This window comes from Platalea leucorodia (genome assembly GCF_965183815.1).
Source record: "Platalea leucorodia genome assembly, chromosome: W".
Taxonomy (NCBI): domain Eukaryota; kingdom Metazoa; phylum Chordata; class Aves; order Pelecaniformes; family Threskiornithidae; genus Platalea; species Platalea leucorodia.
In genome coordinates, this window is record NC_138859.1 from 36425153 (window position 1) to 36446219 (window position 21067).

Sequence of the window (21067 nt, forward strand, 5' to 3'; positions counted from 1 at the left end):
GCAGCCTTGGCTGCAGTGACCATGAGATGGTGGAGTTCAGGATCCTGAGGGGAAGGAGGGAAGAGGGTGAAAAGCAAGCTCACAACCCTGGACTTCAGGAGAGAAGACTTTGGCCTTTTCAAGGATCTGCTTGGAAGAGTCCCATGGGATAAGGCCCTGGAGGGAAGAGGGGCCAAAGGGTGTCTACAGCAGTGGAAGAAGACCAATTGGCAGCACAGAAATAAGCCCATCTGGGCTGCTGCATTGTGACAGGACATTTCTGCCCAGGTAGGGAACCTTGCTGTAAAGGTATGTCATGTAGATGCTCACGTGCTTAAGAGCAGTGCTACTGAAGGATGAGGAGAAGGCAGAGGTACTTAATGCCTTCTTTGCCTCAGTCTTTAATAGTCAAGCTAGTCATCCTCAGGTTTTTCCGGCCCCTGAGCTGGGAGATGGAGGTAGGACGCAGAGTGAAGTCCCAGTTGTTGAAGAGGTGACAATCACTGACCTGCTCCTCCACCTGGATGCGCATAAGTCCATGGGCCAGGATGGGATCCACCCGAGGATACTGAGGGAGCTGGCAGAGGAGCTGGCCAAGCCACTCTCCATCATTTATCAGCAGCCTGGTCAACCGGGGAGGTCCCAGATGACTGGAAGCTAGCAAATGTGATGCCCCTCTACAAGAAGGGCCAGAAGGAGAATCCCGGGAACTACAGGCCTGTCAGCCTGACCTCGGTGCCGGGGAAGGTCATGGAGCAGGTCATCTTGAGTGCCATTATGCAGCACGTGCGGGACAACCGAGGGATCAGGCTCAGCCAGCATGGGTTTATGAAAGGGAGGTCCTGTTTCACTAACCTGGTCTCCTTCTATGACAAGGTGACCCGCTTAGTGGATGAGGGGAAGGCTGTGGATGTTGTCTACGTGGACTTTAGTAAGGCCTTTGACACAGTCTCCCACAGCATTCTCCTGGAGAAGCTGGCTGCACACGGCTTGGATGGGTGCACTCTCCGCTGGGTTAAAATCTGGCTGGACGGCCGAGCCCAGAGAGTGGTGGTGAATGGAGTCAAATCCAGTTGGCGGCCGGTCACGAGTGGTGTTCCCCAGGGCTCTGTACTGGGGCCAGTCCTGTTGAACATCTTCATTGATGAGCTGGACGAGGGGATCGAGTGCACCCTCAGTAAGTTTGCAGACGACACCAAGTTGGGTGGGAGTGTTGATCTGCTGGAGGGTAGGAAGGCCCTACAGAGGGACCTGGACAGGCTGGACCGATGGGCCGGGGCCAACTGCATGAGATTCAACAAGGCTAAGTGCCGGGTCCTGCACTTGAGTCACAACAATCCCATGCAACGCTACAGGCTTGGGGAAGAGCGGCTGGAGAGCTGCCTGGCAGAAAAGGACCTGGGGGTGTTGGTCAACAGCCAGCTGAATATGAACCAGCAGTGTGCCCAGGTGGCCAAGAAGGCCAATGGCATCCTGGCCTGTATCAAGAATAGTGTGGCCAGCAGGACCAGGGAGATGATAGTGCCCCTGCATTGGGCACTGGTGAGGCCGCACCTCGAGTACTGTGTTCAGTTTTGGGCCCCTCACTACAAGAAGGCCATCGAGGTGCTGGAGCGTGTCCAAAGAAGGGCAACGAAGCTGGTGAAGGGTCTAGAGCACAAGTCTTATGAGGAGCGGCTGATGGAACTGGGGTTGTTTAGCCTGGAGAAGAGGAGGCTGAGGGGAGACCTTATTGCTCTCTACCTGAAAGGAGGTTGTAGCGAGGTGGGGGTCGGTCTCTTCTCCCTAGTAACAAGCGATAGGACGAGAGGAAACGGCCTCAAGCTGCGCCAGGGGAGGTTTAGGTTGGATATTAGAAAAAACTTCTTCACCAAGAGGGTGGTCAAGCATTGGAACAGGCTGCCCAGGGAAGTGGTTGAGTCTCCATCCCTGGAGGTATTTAAAGAACGGATAGATACGGTGCTTGAAGACATGGTATAGATGGACTTGGCAGTGACAGGTTGACGGTTGGACTCGATGATCTTAAGGGTCTTTTCCAACCTTGACGATTCTATGATTCTATGAAGAACATCGAAACAACGAACAGGTAGACGAGGTTGTCAAAATTGAAGTGGCTCAGATGGACCCGGACTGGGAGCATAAGGGTGAGCTATTCGTAGCTCAGTGGGCCCGTGCAACATCTGGACATCTAGGAAGAGATGCAAAGTACAGAGACAGGGGTGATCCAGGGATGGGCCTGAACACTGAAGCCATCACACAGGTTTTCCGTGAAAGCAAAACATGCACCATAATCAAGCGAGCCAAGCGAGTAAAGCCTCTCTGGTACAGAGAACGGTGGCTGCAATATCAATATGGGGAGGCCTGGCAGATCAATTATATCACACTGCCATGAACCCACCAAGGCAAGCACTGCATGCTTACCATTGTGGAGTTGACCACCAGAGTGTTGGAAACACCCTGTAACCAATATCACCGCTCAAAACACCATCCTGATCCTTGTAAAGCAAGTTCTGTGGCAGCACAGCATCCCAGAAAGAATCAAGTCAGACAACGGGACTCATTTCCAAAGCAACTTCATGAGCATCTGGGCCAAGGAACATGGCATTGATCATAGAATCATAGAATAGTTTGGGTTGGAAGGGACCTTTAAAGGTCATCTAGTCCAACCCCCCTACAATGAGCAGGGACATCTTCAACTAGATCATGTTGCTCAGAGCCCTGTCCAACCTGACCTTGAATGTTTCCAGGGATGGGGCTTCTACAGCCTCTCTGGGCAACCTGTTCCAGTGTTTCACCAAACAGGACTGGGTGTACCACATTCCCTATCATGCACCAGCCTCTGGAAAGACTGAAGGGTACAATGGACTGTACTGAAAGCGATGGGCATTGGGACATAGAAGGACTGGGATGCAAATTTAGCAGAAGCCACTTGGCTGGTTAATACCAGAGGATCAGATAACTGACCTGGCCCTGCCCAAACAAAACTCCTATGTGCTGTAGAAGGAGATAAGGTCCCTGTAGCGTGTGTAGGGAACTGGCTGGGAAAGACATCGTGGGCAAATCCATTCGTAGGATTGTTTTTGGTCAAGGACCCAGGTATAATTGGTGGGTAATGCAGGAGGATGGGGAAATCTGTTGTGCACCTCGAGAAGATTTAACCCTAGGGGAAAATAACCCATGATTTGAGTTGTATATTATAGGAAGTACAACAGCAGGAATCACCTGAACCAACAGAGAACGAGCCTTGCAAGAAGCCAAGCAAGTGCAGCAGCGACCCAACCTGAGCTGGCTTTGGCATCCAATAACTCAACACAACACACAACCTCTCCTGTCCTGAGTGACCACCATAATGAATGGAGCCCAAGTCATAGACTAAGTGAACTCAGTGGACGTTTTATGGGCATTTTACAGGGGAGGCCCATAGACTAAGGGAATGATATCTGTGTATATATCAAAGGACAGGAAGGGGGAGTGGTGATTAATGAGAATGTATTGGATAGTGTAGGACCGGAGCATGACGTAAATGGCATGGAACAAGGTGTAGAGGTTGCACTGGGTTTGGCTGGGATGGAGTTAACTTTCTTCATAGCAGCTGGTATGGTGCTGTGTCTTAGATTTGTGGCTAAAACAGTGTTGATAGCACACTAGTGTTTTGCCTATTGCTGAGCAGTGCTTGCACAGTATCAAGGCTTTCTCTTTTTTCCCACTCTGCTCCCTGCAGTGAGTAGGCCGGGGGTGGGAGGGGACACAACCTGGACAGCTAATCCAGGCTGACCAAAGGAATATTCCATGCCATACAACATCATGCTCAGCAATAAAAACTGAGGGGAGGAGGAGTTTGGAAGGTAGCCATTGCTTGGAGACTGGCTGGGGCATCAGTCTACTTGTGGGAGGTGATGAGTGATTGCCTTTGCATCACTTCTTTTGTTTGCTTCCTCTTTCCTTCGCTTATTAAATTATCTTTATCTCAACCCATGAATTTTCTTGCTTTTGCTCTTCCTATTCTTTCCCCTGTCCCAGTGGCCCGGGAGAGCGAGTGAGCAGCTGTGTGGTGCTTAGCTGCTGGCCAGGGTCAACCCACCACACTACTTAAAAAATGTTTCTCTGCTAATTGGTTTATAGCTGCATCAATCTTTGCAGAAATTAGTTCTTTCAATGCACCACAAGCTACATACACATTTGGACTTTATTTTGGAAACATATAGGACTGAATTAGTTGCATCTTAACTAGCCTGGTGCCAGGAGGAGCTGTGCTTCAGTACCAACCACTTCCGAAGCAGCTCGAACCCCTTCATATGCCGCCAATATCTCTTTTTCAGTTGGAGTATAGCGGGCCTCGGATCCTCTGTATCCTCGGCTCCAAAACCCTAGGGGCTGACCTTGAGTCTCCCCTGGTGCTTTCTGCCAGAGGCTCCAGGTAGGGCCGTTCTCCTCGGCTGTGGTGTAGAGCACATTTTTTACGTCTTGTCTTGCCCGGACTGGCCCAAGGGCGACTGCGTGAACTATCTCCTGATTAATTTGTTCAAAGGCTTGTCGTTGCTCAGGGCCCCATTTGAAATCGTTCTTCTTCCAGGTCACTTGATAGAGAGGGCTTATGATGAGACTGTAATTTGGAATATGCATTCTCCAAAAACCCACAACGCCCAAGAAAGCTTGTGTTTCCTTTTTGCTGGTTGGTGGAGACATGGCTGTCATTTTGTTGATCACATCAGTCCATGGCAAATGGTGGGGCTGTGTTTCCACCCCTGGGGCAGTCGATTCCAGGTGTACCGGACGCCCCTCCAAGTGAAAGCAAACTGTGGCCTGCACTCTGCCGCCAAAGGGATTGAGAAAAACGCATTAGCGATAGCAGTTGTGGCATACCACTTGGCTGCCTTTGACTCCAATTCGTATTGAAGTTCTAGCACTCTCCATTAGACTTTTGCACCGGCCATATGGGACTGTTAAAGGGTGAGTGAGTCTTGCTGATCGCTCCTTGGCTCTCCAGCTGACAAATCAGCTTATGGATGGGAATCAGGGAGTCTCTGTTGGTGCGATATTGCCGCCGGTGCACTGTTGTGGTGGTGATTGGCACCTGTTGTTCTTCGACCCTCAGCAACCCCACAACAGAAGGGTCCTCCGAGAGACCAGGCAAGGTAGACAGCTGTTTTATTTCCTCCGTCTCCAAGGCAGCTATACCAAAAGCCCACTGGTACGCTTTTGGGTCCTTGAAACACCCTCTCCTGAGGTAGTCTATGCCAAGGATGCACAGGGCCTCTGGGCCAGTCACAATGGGGTGCTTTTGACACTCATTCCCAGTTAGGCTAACTTCATCCTCCAATACAGTTAGCCGTTGGGATCCCCCTGTCACTCCAGAAATACGGATGGGTTCTGCCCCTTTATAGCTTGATGGCATGAGGGTACACTGTGCACCAGTGTCCACTAGAGCCTTATACTCCTGTGGGTCTGATGTGCCAGGCCATCGAATCCGCACAGTCCAGTACACCCGGCTGTCCCTTTCCTCCACCTGGCTGGAGGCAGGGCCCCTCTAGTCCTGGTCATAGCATTCGTTACTCACTTCTTGTAAATGTGAATCACAAGTCCCTTTATTAAGACCGGAAGCAAAATCAGCCCTTCTGCCCTGTCTGGGGAACTGCTCACCAGGAACTGGAGCAGCGATTGTCCTGGAAGAACCCCCTTGCATGATTGTTTTTCCTTGCAACTCACGTACCCGTGCCTCTAGGGTCAAGGTAGATTTTCCATGCCACTTCCTCACGTCCTCTACGTGGTCACGCAGGTAAAACCACAGGGTGGCCCATGGTGTGTACCCTCTATATCTTCTCTCTTGAGCAGAGGGACGCTTACTCCTAATGGCTGAGATACCGGTTTGTACAGGTGAGGAGTGGGACATATCCTCTTTGAGTTGCTGGAACTCCCGGGACAGTTTTTCAGATAGTTTCTCCACAGCTGAGATGCAATCCCGTAGGGAGGAAGAGAGACTTTCTTCATATTGCCAGAGTTGGCCAGCCAATTCATCCACCGTTTGTCCCTCTCCATCTTTCCATGTCATTACTGCCAATGAGTTTGCGTACGATGATGGTGCGCTCCGTACAAACTTCTGCCACGTGGGTCGCGTGCACTGGACTTCATCTGCATCTTTGGATAACTGCTTGTTGTCCAGGTCACCATAAATCACCTCCAGCATGGCTAATTCCCTCAGGTACTGGATACCTCTCTCCATGGTGGTCCACTTGCCTGGGTGACATATAACATCTTCCTTGAAGGGATACCTTTCCTTCACACCTGACAGGAGTCGCTTCCAGAGGCTGAGGGCTTTTGCCCCTTTTCCGATCGCTTTGTCAATGCCCCCTTCCCTAGAAAGGGATCCCAGCTGCTCGGCTTCCCTACCCTCTAATTCCAGGCTGCTGGCCCCATTATCCCAGCATGGGAGCAGCCAAGTGATGATGTGCTCGCCTGGATGACGACCGAAATCTTTTTGCATATCTCGCAGCTCACTCAGGGACAGGGATCGGGTGGTTACCATCTCATTTATGGGTTCTGCCTCTTCCTCCTCCTGTTCTCGTGATGGCCCTGGTTCTTCATCAGCCCTTACTAAACGAGCTGGTTTTCTTGTGTATTTCTTCTTCTGTATAGGGGTGACTGATTCTGGCACAGGTTGTTTCTCTGGTTCAGCTGCAGTGCCTGTCGCCGGGGTTTGAGTAGCCACAGTGCCTGTAGCGATGGTATTCTTAAATAGTTTTTTAAACCTAAACAAGACCTGAACCCCATTCAGGAGACATGGCAATAGGACCATGCTGGTTTGAACATCCCAAGGATATTAAAAATTCTCAAGAGCTGTTGTAACTAGCCTGAAGGAGAAAGGGAAGGTGAAGGAGCGGGGGAAAGTGTCCCTCCCTGTCTCACCTACAGATTGGTTCTCCAAGGAGAAGAGGTAAAAAGTGTAATTATTAATAGTTTCCGAGAGATAGCTCCCGAACTACGGGCATGACAGAAGTGCTGAGTACAATCTCACGACCAAGAATTCTATTTTTTTTTTTGGCAAGCAGCTAAACACCACACAGCCATTCGCTCGCTCCCCCTCCAGTGGGATGGGGGAGAGAATCGGGGAAAAAAAAAAAGTAAAATTCATGGGCTGAGATAAAGACAGTTTAATAGGACAGAAAAGGAAGGGAAAATAATAATAATAATGATAAAATAATATACAAAACAAGTGATGCACAATGCAATTGCTCACCACCCACTAACTGATGCCCAGCCAGTTCCCGAGCAGCAGTCCCCCCACCGGCCAACTCCCCCCGGTTTATATATTGAGCATGATGTCATATGGTATGGGATAGCCCTTTGGCCAGTTTGGGTCAGCTGTCCTGGCTGTGCTCCCTCCCAGCTTCTTGTGCACTGGGCAGAGCATGGGAAGCTGAAAAGTCCTTGACTAGTGTAAGCACTACTTAGCAACAACTAAAACATCAGTGTGTGATCAACATTATTCTCATCCTAAATCCAAAACACAGCACTATACCAGCTACTAGGAAGAAAAAATTAACTCTATCGCAGCCAAAACCAGGACAGGTGCTCTGCTGGACCTCCTGCTCGCCAACAAAGAGGGGCTCGTTGGGGATGTGAAGGTCAAAGGCAGCCTTGGCTGCAGTGACCATGAGATGGTGGAGTTCAGGATCCTGAGGGGAAGGAGGGAAGAGGGTGAAAAGCAAGCTCACAGCCCTGGACTTCAGGAGAGCAGACTTTGGCCTTTTCAAGGATCTGCTTGGAAGAGTCCCATGGGATAAGGCCCTGGAGGGAAGAGGGGCCAAAGAAAGCTGGTTAATATTCAGGGGTCACCTCCTCCAAGCTCAAGAGCGATCCATCCCAACGAGCAGGAAGTCAGGCAAAGATCCCATGAGCCCTGCGCGGATGAACAAGGAGCTCCTGGCCAAACCCAAATGCAAAAAGAAAGCATAAAGAGGGTGGAAGCAAGGATGGGTAACCTGGGAGGAATACAGAGATACTGTCTGAGCATGCAGAGATGCAGTTAGGAAAGCCAAAGCCCACCTGGAACTGAATGTGGGCAGGGATGTCAAAGGCAACAAGAAGAGCTTCTAGAAGTAGTTCCACATAAGTGGAAAAAGGAAGGTTAGGGAAAATGTGGGCCTGCTGCTGAATGGAGTAGGGGACCTGGTGACACAGGACATGGAAAAGGCTGAGGTACCAAATGCCTCAGTCTTTACTAGCAAGACCGGCCTTCGGGAATCCCAAGCCCCAGAGACCAGGGGCAAAGGCTGGAGCAAGGAAGATGTACCCTTGGTGGAAGAGGATCAGTTTGGGGAATACTTAAGCAAACTGGACATGCATAAGTCGATGGGCCCTGATGGGATGCACCCACGAGTACTGAGGGAGCTGGCAGATGTCATTGCAACACCACACACAATTATCTTTGAATGATCATGGCGATTGGGAGAAGTTCCTGGGGACTGGAGGAAAGCAAATGTCACTCCTATCTTAAAGAAGGGCAAGAAGGAAGATCCAGGGAAGTACAGGCCAGTCAGCCTCACCTCGATCCCTGGGAAGGTGATGGAGCAGCCAGTCCTGGGAACCATTTCCAGGCACGTGAAAGGCAAGAAGGCGATTGGGAGTAGTCAGCATGGATTCACCAAGGGGAAGTCATGCTTGACCAACCTGATAACCTTCTATGATGAAATGACTGGCCTGGTAGATGAGGGGAGAGCAGTGGATATTGTCTACCTTGACTTCAGGAAGGCTTTCGGCACTGCCTCCCATAATATCCTCATAGAGAAGCTGTTGAAGTATGGGCTGGATGAGCAGACAGTGAGGTGGAGTGAAAACTGTCTGAACGGCTGGGCACAGAGGGTGATGTTCAGGGCAACAAAGTCTAGTTGGAGGCCAATAAGTAGCGGTGTACCCCAGTGGTCAATACTGGGTCCAGGCCTGTGCAACATCTTCATTGATTGGAGTGTGCTAGATTGAACTTCTAGACCTTATACCTGTTTAGCTGAGTTAGAATCATAGAATCATTGAATCATTTAGGTTGGAAAACACCCTTGAGATCGAGTCCAACCGTTAACCTAACACTGCAAAGTCCACCACTAAACCAGGTCCCTAAGCGCCACCTCTACATTTCTTTTAAATACATCTAGGGATGGTGACTCAACCACTTCCCTGGGCAGCCTGTTCCAGTGCCCGACTACCCTTTCGGTGAAGACGTTTTTCTGAATATCCAATCTAAACCTCTCCTGGCCCAACTTGAGGACATTTCCTCTCATCCTATCACTTGTTACTTGGGAGAAGAGACTGACCCCCACCTTGCTACAGCCTCCTTTTAGGTAGTTGTAGAGAGCGATAAGGTCTCCCCTCAGCCTCCTCTTCTCCAGGCTAAACAACCCCAGTTCCCTCAGCCGCTCCTCATAAGACTTGTGCTCTAGACCCTTCACCAGCTTCGTTGCCCTTCTTTGGACATGCTCCAGCACCTCGATGTCTTTCTTGTAGTGAGGGGGCCCAAAACTGAACACAGTATTCGAGGTGCAGTCTCACCACTGCCAAGTACAGGGGGACGATCACTTCCCTAGTCCTGCTGGCCACACTATTTCTGATACAAGCCAGGATGCTATTGGCCCTCTTGGCCACCTGGGCACACTGCTGGCTCATATTCAGCCGGCTGTGGACCAACACCCCCAGGTCCTTTTCCGCCAGGCAGCTCTCCAGCCACTCCTCCCCTAGCCTGTAGCGTTGCATGGGGTTACTTACAGCTTTACAAAACGCTTGGACAACTAGCCTTACACATTTTGCCTTTATTATGCCATTCTGCTCACAATTTGGATGCTGGATTTGCCTCATGACAGCTAGTTATGATATCTTTTGTATCCCTCCAGGACTACACATGCCTTTGGCTCAAGGGTGGAGCCTGGAGTACAGCTCAATAGTTCTGAGAGTGGAATTTGTCACTGGCAATAAGTCCTTTTAAAGTTTTATTTCCAAGGCCATTTGTACTTGTACTATAACTTGAAGAAAGCAAAAATATTGTTCTACAGAAGTGAAGAAATACAGAACAATTGGCTCAGCAACAGCTGCTACATATTTTCCATGCAACAGGTTTACTCCTATAGTGAACAATTTTGATTAATTCCTTACAAACTATCTTGTGGATCAAGTTAATAGGGAGTGATCACTTCATGTGTGAAGTGATTAATTGTGAAGGGAATAATGCTATGGTGACTTAAAGTAACAGTCACTAAGACATGCAACATATATCATTAAGTGTCTGCAAAAACAAGTTTTCTTCATAGCTGAACACAATTACTCCTGATCTCCCACCACATCAGCACTATAAAGGGTAAGCAATTCAGAGCCAAATTGGAATTGCCTTTTCTAGAGCAATATTCAATAAGCTATGGCTTCCAGTGAATTGGCAAAACCAATCTGAAAGGTCATGATCTTGGAGGTCATAGCCTATCTCTTTTCTCTCCCCAAGATTTGCTCAGCTACCTGTAACCAGCCTTTAGAACATTAGTGTTCTGACAGGAGTGTATTGTGTTTTTAAAATTCCATTTTAATACTATCTATCTATCTATCTGTCTAAAACCTACCATGCACAGAATGCAGAGACAAAAGCCAGCTGCGAGATTCAGTAGAAGTCACTGCAGCAATTCTGGTGCTGGCTGAGAAACAGCCCAAAGGATTCCAAATATCATTTAAGGTGGAGCTGCTGTTAGAAGCCACAGTCTGAATCCATGATGAAAAAAAAAAAAAAAAAGATAATGCCTCTTTTAGGCATTAAACCAGTTTTCCCTCTTCACAATACATCTAGATTACAGCCTCTGTTAAAGGCCAACGTAGGCTCCAAAAGAAATACAATTTTTATACATCAGGTCCCTCACCAACACTAAAAAGATGCCATTTTTAATTAATAACTTATGAAAATTCTATTGAACCAAGACATATCAAAACTCCCCTTGCCACTCTGACCAGAGGTTGCATAGAATTCTTCAGGACATTTGATTCACAGCTACAACCTTGTTCAGACTATTTCAGCAGTGTCATATTGCACACAGTGATCCTGTGATCTGCACACAGGTGAAACCATTCCATCCATTTCAGAGACTGAATCATCATAAATGCACAAACAACTTCTTTACCCTTTAAGGAACTTGCAATCTTTACTACTACTTTTAATATAAACAAACTCTTTTACTTTCTTGAACTTCTTTTAAAGAGAAAGTTGTCAGCTCTATTTTCTTAGATTGATATTCATGTATTTGAACATAAATATTGATTATCCTTTATTTTACACTAGGCAGCACATGTGCTTTTAGCCAAGGATGGAAAGAAGATACAAGGGTTACAGACTGAACAGTGACATTTCCAGAAATAGAACTAGATTAAATATTTGAATCATGTCATGGGTGATATTAAGTGCCACACCATGTGATCCTGAGTGACATTTTAGAGGAATGGCAGAGTCATAGCCAAAGTTCACACGGACACATAAACACCGATAACATATATGCACATTTTAAACTGTTAAGTTGTCTAACGGTGATACTGTACTGAGCAGAACTTTCCATGCGGTGGAGAAACGGGTTACAAAATATGCTGGTCTTTTATAATTGAGAAATAAATCCTTTGAGTCATCCTTAGCTTGATCTAGAACCCACAGAAGCCAGTGGAAATTTTTCTCTGCCCTTCTACAGCAGTTGTGGGCACCTTAGAAACATCTGCAAGAAATGTTGTAAGTGACTACATGCCTGATATGCCATTTTTAGATGCCTAAAAAACAGTTTACATTGCTCTTGGTTTGCTATATCAGTCTACAAGGTCAGAGGATAAGATCTAAATTAAAACATTAAATCTCATAAAGCAATATTGGTGGGTTTTTTTCAGTTTCTCATAGCTCAGCCTGAGCAAGACCTGAACCTTTCTGACTGATCTCTGTTTAAGATAAAAATCTCCAGAGTGCAGAAATAATGTTAGTGCAGACATCATTCTAATTACGTCTTAATCATAGCATGGAACGTCTCTAGGAAAAATAAACTAAAATTCAGTTTCTTTTCTCCTCATAATTCCAGAGGTCGGTGAACAGGTATAAAAATCTAACCCTCTTTTTAAAAAAAATAAACCATAAAACTCCAAACTCCTTGTTATGAAAGGAGGAGATATGGAAAAGACTGACTCTTAATAGGTCAAACAACTACCCTTTAGTCACAACACTGTTTTTGATTTCCACCAGCTAAAGATCTGGTCCATTAGATTTGACCCGGTGAGATTTAGAACCCCAAATTCTCTTATTGAAGCCAGTCAAAGGTGTTGGGAGTGTTTGCCCTTTTGAATCAGTCAACCACTATTTTACAATATGAAAAACTCATCTCCACAGTGCAGAGAGCTACAAACTCTCTAACTCTCAAATAACTTCCCAAATTAAAGATGGTTTCTCTGAACTGTTATTACACCTCTGCAAAGGAACTTATTTTCCCCTTATTTAAACTGTTACTTAAGGGTTGACATTTGAAGCAGCTGCACAGTGGGTCGACACATTTTCCTGCACCAAGTTAAATTGTAACCAAGTTACATCACATCCTGTGGTGCTTTGAATTAATTTTTAATCAGCCTTGTATTTGAAATGCTGCCATTTGAGTTACCTCAAATAAGATAAGCAATAGAGTTAGTTAAACTGACCTTGAAGCTGAAGGTAGACACGTCCTGCTACCTGCAGTGAGCCCAGAATGTAAATGGAATAACAAGTTTGTGTGCTCACAGGATTCCAGGTAATATGAGAGGGGAGAAGGAGGAGAGGGAAAGGAAAATAATTGCTGCAGTGGCGAATCCTATTTCACTCAGTTATGTCAATGACATTTGCTCACACAAGGGTGCCCTTGAGGACTTAAGTAGGATGTGGCAAAAGGAGGCCATTTAACAGTTGGGTGATAGCAACATCATCTTTCAAACACCTCTCAGGGGAAAAGAGATTACATCAGCAAATGATTGGCCAGATGCTTAACTGCAATGAGATGCCTCTCCACTGCTTCACCCCAAGGGCCGATTTGGTAACAGCCAAAGGAGAAAGGTCATGAGCAGCTTTCTACACAAATGCACACAGCATGAGGAACAAGCAAGAGGAGCTAGATGCCTTGGCCCAGTCCCAGAGATATGACGACATAGGCATAAGTGAAACCTGGTGGGATGAGTCCTGTGACTGGTGTGCCACGATGGATGGTTACAGGCTCTTCAGGAGGGATAGGCAGGGCAGGCGAGGCAGCGGGGTGGCACTGTATGTAGTGGAGGGGCTGGAATGCATGGAGCTAGCAGTGGGCGATGGCACAGTTGAGAGCCTCTGGGTAAGGATTAAGGGACAGACAAATAAAGCGGATGTCGTTGTGGGAGTCTACTATAGGCCACCCAGCCAGGATGACGACACGGATGAGTTATTCTTTAAGGAACTAAGGGATGCTTCCAAGTCATCTTCAACTTGCCAGATGTCAACTGGGAATACCACACAGCTGGTACAAGCAGGTCCAGAAGATTCCTAAACCATCTGGATGATAACTTCTTGGTACAGGTACTAAGGGAACCGACCAGGAAAGGTGCCTTCCTCGACTTGCTGCTTACTGACAGAGAGGGTCTCGCGGGTGACGTGGCGATTGCTGGCTGCCTTGGTCACAGCGACCACGAAGCAGTCAAGTTTAAACTCTATGGTAACAGGAGGAAAACTGCCAGCAAGACCTCAACTCTGGATATGAGGAGAGCTGACTTCAGGCTGCTCAGGGAACTACTTCGTAAGGTCCCCTGGGAAAAAGCTTTTGAAGGTGCCGGGGTCCATCAGTGCTGGTCACTTTTTAAGTACCACCTCCTAAGAGCACAGGAGCAGGCAATTCCAAAATGTCGGAAGTCAAGCAGGCGAGGTAGAAGGCCGTCTTGGCTGAGTAGGGATCTTATGCTAGAACTAAGGCGAAAAAAGAAAATGTATGGCCAGTGGAAGCAAGGTCAGGCGACATGGGAGGACTACAGAGATGCTGTTCGCCACTGCAGGGAGGAAATACGCGTGGCCAAAGCTCAACTAGAGCTGAAGCTGGCCAGCACTGTGAAGGACAATAAAAAGGGCTTTTTTAAATATGTAAATAGCAAAAGGCAGGCCAGAAATAACATTGGCCCATTACTTGACGAGCATGGTCACCTCACAAACAGGGATATAGACAAAGCAGAGATGTTTACTGCTTTCTTCGCCTTGGTCTTCAACACCGATGATGGGCTCTGGGACCCCCAGAGAGAGGGCTAGAGAACCATGACTGTGAGAACGACAAACTCCCAACCAACCCCGAACTTGTGCAGGATTTGCTGCTCCAGCTGGATCCCTATAAGTCAATGGGGCCCAATGGGATTCATCCGAGGGCACTCAAAGAGCTGGCTGATGTCATAGCGAGACCTCTCTCAATGATTTCTCAATGCTCTTGGGAATCTGGGGAGTTCCCAGTTGACTGGAAGCTGGCAAACGTTGTCCCAATCTTCAAGAAGGGCAACAGGGATGACCCCGGTAACTACAGGCCTATCAGTGTCACCTCTGTGCCTGGCAAAATCTTGGAGAAGATTATTCTGGGAGTTATTGAAAAACACCTGAAAGACAACGCAGTCATTGGTCCCAGACAGCACGGATTCACGAGGGGAAAGTCAAGTCCTGCTTGACCAACTTGATTTCCTTCTATGACAAGGTTACCCACCTAGTTGACCAAGGGAAGCCAGTCGATGTAATCTTTTTGCACTTCAGTAAAGCCTTCGATACTGTCTCTCACAGTATCCTCCTGGACAAAACGTCCAGCATACAGCTGGATAAACACATAATGCAATGGGTGAGCAATTGGCTGATGGGTCGGGCTCAAAGGGTTATAGTAAATGGGGTTACATCAGACTGGCGACCAGTCACTAGCGGGGTTCCGCAGGGAGCCAGTGCTCTTCAATATCTTCATAAATGACTTGGATGCAGGACTTGAAGGTTTGTTATCAAAGTTTGCTGACGACACAAAACTGGGAGGAGCCGTTGACACTGTCGAGGGCAGAGAGGCCCTGCAGAGAGATCTGGACAAATTAGAGAGCTGGGCAATCACCAACCGTATGAAGTTTAACAAGGGCAAGTGCCGGATTTTGCACCTGGGACGTGGCAACCCTGGATGTACATACAGACTGGGGAACGAGAGGCTGGAGAGCAGCCCCGCGGAGAGGGATCTGGGGGTTCTGGTTGACGGCAAGTTGAATGTGAGCCAACAGTGTGCCCTGGCAGCCAGGAGGGCCAACCGCGTCCTGGGGTGCATCAAGCACTGTATTGCTAGCCGGCCGAGGGAGGTGATTGTCCCGCTCTGCTCTGCGCTGGTGTGGCCTCATCTTGAGGACTGTGTGCAGTTTTGGGCACCACAGTACAAAAAGGATATGAAGCTACTAGAGAGTGGCCAGAGGAGAGCCACGAAGATGGTGAAGGGTTTAGAGGGGAGCCGTACGAGGAGCGGCTGAAGTCACTTGGTCTGTTCAGCCTGGAGAAGAGGAGACTGAGGGGAGACCTCATCGTGGTCTACAGCTTCCTCACGAGGGAAGGAGGAGGGGCAGGTACTGATCTCTTCTCCCTGACCATCAATGATAGGACCCGAGGGAATGGCAGGAAGATATGCCAGGGGAGGTTTAGGTTGGACATTAGGAAAAGGTTCTTCACCCAGAGGGTGGTGGAGCACTGGAACAGGCTCCCCCTGGAGGTAGTCACGGCGCCAAGCCTGACAACATTCAAGAAGCAATTGGACAATGCCCTCAGACATATGGTGTGAATTTTGGGGTTGTCCTATGCAGGGACAGGAGTTGGACTCGATGATCCTTGTGGGTCCCTTCCAACTCAGGGCATTCTATGATTCTATGATTGTGTGCTGGTTTGCCTTACCTGCCTGAACTACTCCTTAGCTAGATACACATAAGAGCAGGAGAAACCCACCTGTACTCACCCCAAATGGAAGCTGGTCAGAGCAGGAAACTGGACCCAGGTTGTCAGGAAAATGAGATCACAGTGGGCCTATGTGTTTTTTTCTTACTTTTTAATTCACTACGTTACATTAATTTTTGACAGACTTCTGGCAGAGAAGTCCAGAAACATGAAATGTAAAATGTGCTGATTGATAGAAAACAACTGTTAAGGATATCTGAAGCCTCCCATTTAGAATTACTATAGCTGCATAGTGGTAAAGTACTAGAAGAAATAATACATGATGGGTGGAAGTGCAAACAAGAAAATGCAGTTTCATTCACCAAACTCTGCTCCCACTGAAGCTGAACATTTATCAAGGCTGACAGAGGAACACAGAGGCCAATGCTGAACAGCTTTTAAAAAATCCGAGGCTTTAAAACCCTTTTTCCTTTGTACATTTAATATTTCTTGAATTATACTTGGCAATTTCCTAACCCCAATCTCAGCTTTGTGAAACTTTATAAAACGTACATGTCTCCCCGAAAGAATAATTTTCATATAAATATGGGGTCTACACATAGCAAAACAGAGTGAGTAGAAGAAAAGAAGAAAGGAAGTCAAGCAAGCAAGTCCAAAGTTACCACCAGGAACCTTATCTCCACTCACCGCAAAACTTAAGGAGAGGTATAATTCTCCCCACTTTACTCATATGAGAAGATGAAGCTTTCTCTCTTTCATACAGACACACTCTCTCACTCTTTCTTTCTCTTTTCCTAATGCTTTCAGAGACCTCTATCTTTAGTTAGTCATCCTTGCTGTAAGTTTAAATTGTAATTGGATAGTCTTCCTGATTCTGGAGGGCCCTTTTGAGGAATTTTTGAGGATATAGCCCCTATTTGATGAAATTGAGAGTTGCTAAATTAACAAAGGACTGACTAAAGATACGATTCCTTGCTTGTAATAGAAAGCCTGTTTTGCCAGCAACTGTTTTTAAGGAACCCTAAAACAAAATACTTATGCTTGTACATCCATGTTCCCATGTATTTTATTTTCTGTCAAATGAGAGACTGAATTTATGAATATCGTGATCTGTGTGTGTGTCCATTGAGAATTTGGATTTTAGCCTGCATGCTTGCTACCCTCTACCTTAGAGATCCCAAATGTGTAGGCACCATTTGAACTAATTTCCCCAAATCAGTTGCATTTTTGCATTTTCTCTGAGTGTACATGTGGCTCTTATTCACATGAAAAGCCCTACACGTAACATGGAGTTATACTTACATCAATAAGCTGCTGCTGATCCTTCTCAGACATATTGGTCAAACTATAGTACTTTCCAGAAAGGTCTCCTTTCAGCCCAGCTAGAGCAGTGACCACAACATTTTCCACTTGTCTTCTCTCTGCCCTGGTACAAGCTGGAGGAAGGCTGAGGCCCCGGATGCTACGACCAGTACGTACACGTGATGAGAGGACATAACGCTCATCAAATTGACCATGGGTTATCTGAAGGAAGAATGTTTTTTAATTTACACACAGTCCCCCATTTTGTACACTACCATTTAAAAAAACCCATCATACAAAAATGGGGCATCTTTCTGCCCAGGGAGCATGACCTCTCCTAGATATCACAGAACATTAGGAACCCCTCAGTGTTTCAGATACTAATATTTTTTTAGGAACTCCAAAGTTCTTTTGCTGACTGAATGTGGCAAAGTAACCAGCTGATCCTTCTTAGCTCCAGCATGGAATATGAAAGGATCTGAGTGGCTTTTGGAAATATGGATATGAACAGAAAGAAGGCCAGGTATGGAAGATCTTTTGAAAGAGGAAAGCCCAAGATGATGCTAATCTACACTGTTATTGAACTATGAAGGAAATACTAAGCAATGGGTAAGAATTGATTGTGTGTGTGCGGGGGGGAGGAATGCTTTCACTCATCCTTAAATACATGGTTATCTTTGTCTTATAAACAGACTCACAGTGCCATTAGGCAGAGGCCCAAATGCTTAGTACCAGCTGGGACTGATCCCTCTGTTAAGAACAAGGCAGGGATGCAACTAGCTTGCTGTTAGGGCCACGAGTTCACCAAGGAGCTCTGCAAACCTCTTTCACCCTCTCTCCACTGGGTTTTAGCCAGCTCTGATATTGCACGGCTGTGTAACCATGGATCCAACAACTTTGAAAAGAGCTGTCTGAAAAAGATGTGTGAGAAGTTTCATCTGGGGTCTTTCCACCTTGATTTTAGCTGCATTTAATCTAAGACCTTCACCCTTAGTCCTTGCCTGAGCTACTTTGCAGGTATGCCCGTGCCTGGCCTTGTACCTTTTTTATCCTGACCCTGCTTCACTGACCTGACCTCAGGCCTGCCTTGTCACTATGAGCTTCTCTGTCAATCACTGGGCTGTTGGCTGAATCTGGTTACTGTAACTAGACCTGTTTTCTTCTTGTTTGGGTACTGTGGAACTGTGCCCTTGGTGAGCCCACTGCTCTGCCTGTCTTGCTATCGCTCTTGGCTCCTGGCTTGCTCCTCTTGTAGAGCAGCAGAGTCTCACACCTCTGACACTTCTACATGATGTCAGGGTGTAATTGAATAGAGTAGTCAGGTGAACACTAGAGTAGTCAGGTGAACACTAGAGTAGTCAGGTGAAAGAGGTCCAGTAAAGAGAGGAAATTAGAAGAGAAGAATAAGGAAGAGAAAGAAAGGCCATGTAGATGCTAGCCTGGTTTGTCCTTTGTGAGATGCTGAAAACCCCAGCAAACCTAAGCTGTAAACTAACAGCCTTGCAAAAAAGAAAGGACAGAACCAGGCCTCACTTCATTTAGACATACTCCCTGTGGGATGTGCTATTTCAGTCATTTGTGGCATTCCTTAGCCCTAAAATCATTTTCTTTGGAGTTGGATCAGGGGGAAAAAAGTACTATTACATACAATACCATCATTGTAAGAAGCAGCATTCAGTCTTTATTTCCTCATTATTTTATTTAAATCCTACCTTGGATGCATCCAGGTCTGTGTGATGCTTCATTGTGCGTGGATCATAGCCATTATGTCTCACTTTAATGACAGGGTCAAAGATCTCAGCAAATACCTATGGAGTCAAGAGAATCTACAAAGAGTCTTCAGTATCATAGAAACACTTTAATGCACTAACTTCAGTCACAAGGGAAATCCCTTGGTACAGGCTCCTGGATGGCAGCCATAAAGGGGACTTTGCAAGTGCTGACAGGGGTAAATATGAAGGGAAGGGTCATATGTGGGTTGTATCTTCGAAAATTGGTCTCTGAAAAATTATATCTCAAAATCTGATCTATTTTCAATAGATCTCTCTTTTATGTAGCAGAGGGTAACTGCTAGTAGTTTGCCATGAGTTTCTCAGTTGCTCTGAGTTTCTGCTGTACCTCTTAGAAGCAAAACATGGAATTTCACCCTGTCTCCTAACAATAAATTGGGAGATTATTGGTGGTGGATTTTAGTCTTTTTGACCTAAACAGTGCTCTGTAGTGATTGTTCATCTTCACAACAAAAATTGCACCTTACCTTACAATTGCACCTTACTTTAGTTACAAGCTTGTTCTAGTTACTACAGATAGGTACTGGATGTGGTGGCAACCAGATTAGATTTCAGGATTAGCAACTAGAATACACGTTCAGTCCCCAGGCAGCTTGTGTCCTGTTCTTAGGTCATATGAGAATACCTATGTCTTCACTGCCATTGGATACTGGTGCTAGTTAGAGCCATTTAGCACATGTATGTCAACACTGATCACAATCACACCTTCATTCTGTTGTGCAGCAATAACTCTGACAGAGCTTTTCAAGGCAGTCACCATGTCTAAATAAGTAAAACAAATCGCAGAAGCTGGTAGTTCCAGAATACCAGATGTCTTCTTCCATCCAGAGCAGCCTAGCATTTGGGATACTATTAAGAGATTGTATAATAGATACTGTTGTATGGTAGACTGAAGGAAGCAGACCACAGAGGTCAATAAAAATAAGGATTTTCTTCTTTTTCTATTCTTCTTGTTTCAGAATTACATAAACCTGTCTATCCTAATACTATCTTTGGCTTTTGTTGTGGTACAATAGCTATGGCTTAAAGATGCCCGGCACTTCACAGAAGCCATTTTCTTTTCAGTTCTGCCTCAAATCCTTTACAATGTAATTTCCATATTACCTTTATTTTTATGTGTCTCTTTTTTTTTCCATAAACTAGGTTTAGTAGTAGGAAAGAGAGCAGCTGTTGGAGGCAAATAGAGTATTGCTCCCAAGCAGCCATATTTTAACTTTGACTGCAGTAGAGAGGGCTCCTTTAGCAATGCCTCATATTCACTGCATTTCCTAATGTAGAATAGCATCCAAATCCTCATAAAGAGTAGGGAAAATACTGTCTTTATGCACGTGGCCTGCCCTTATATATTCTCTGGGATACAATTTCTCTTAGGAGTGCATATTATACTAAGAATCTGTGTTCATATAACAAGCTCTTGTGAACTATACCATACAAACTGAACCAAATATGATAGCATTGTGAAAATATTTTACCTCATAGGATTCTTCATCACCTGCAACCATGCCCACAGTTTTAATGAAAGGATGGCCAGGATTGTCAACCCCGGTTTGGATACACTGGTCTAGGGTGTAGCCATTGGGAGTCATCTTGTCCCTTAGCCTAGCATAAATTGATGGTGTGAGGCATTCAGCCATGCAGTTGTTATGTTTGCGGAGATCAGGATAGTCTGCACTGAAGAGAAAAAAAATCACAGGTACTTAATGTGATATCTTTAAACAGTAATCTTTGCTAGTTTAAGAAACTAATTAAGCAATCAGGAGATATGGAGTACATAGCACAGTTGAAAAATATGATTAGTTCTTGGTTTATACATGTATTGGGTTTATGCGGCAAGGTTTTTGTAGCGGGGGGGCTGCAGGAGTGGCTTCTGTGAGAAGAGATCAGGGTCTGCCCCCATGTCGGACAGAGCCAATTTCAGTTGGCTCCAAAATGGACCCACCGCTGGCCAAAGCTGATCCAATCAGTGAAGCTGGTGGCGCCTCTGTGATAACATATTTAAGATAGTGTAAAAAAACACTGCACAGCAGTTGTGAGAGAGAGAAGTGAGAAAAAATGTGATTGATAAAAACAATCCTGCAGACAC

At 46.3% G+C, this 21067-nt stretch overlaps 1 protein-coding gene across 1 annotated transcript in view; it reads right to left on the reverse strand.

Moving 5' to 3' along the window:
• LOC309601525 (creatine kinase S-type, mitochondrial-like) overlaps positions 1-21067 on the reverse strand; it is a gene marked incomplete at its 5' end in the record, with an annotated part of 44281 nt that overhangs the window by 21881 nt on the left and 1333 nt on the right. The window contains 3 exons of the mRNA XM_082334570.1: positions 17195-17416; positions 18907-19002; positions 20457-20655. Coding sequence (XP_082190696.1) covers positions 17195-17416; positions 18907-19002; positions 20457-20655 — 517 coding nt within the window. The remainder of the gene's footprint in view (positions 1-17194; positions 17417-18906; positions 19003-20456; positions 20656-21067) is intronic.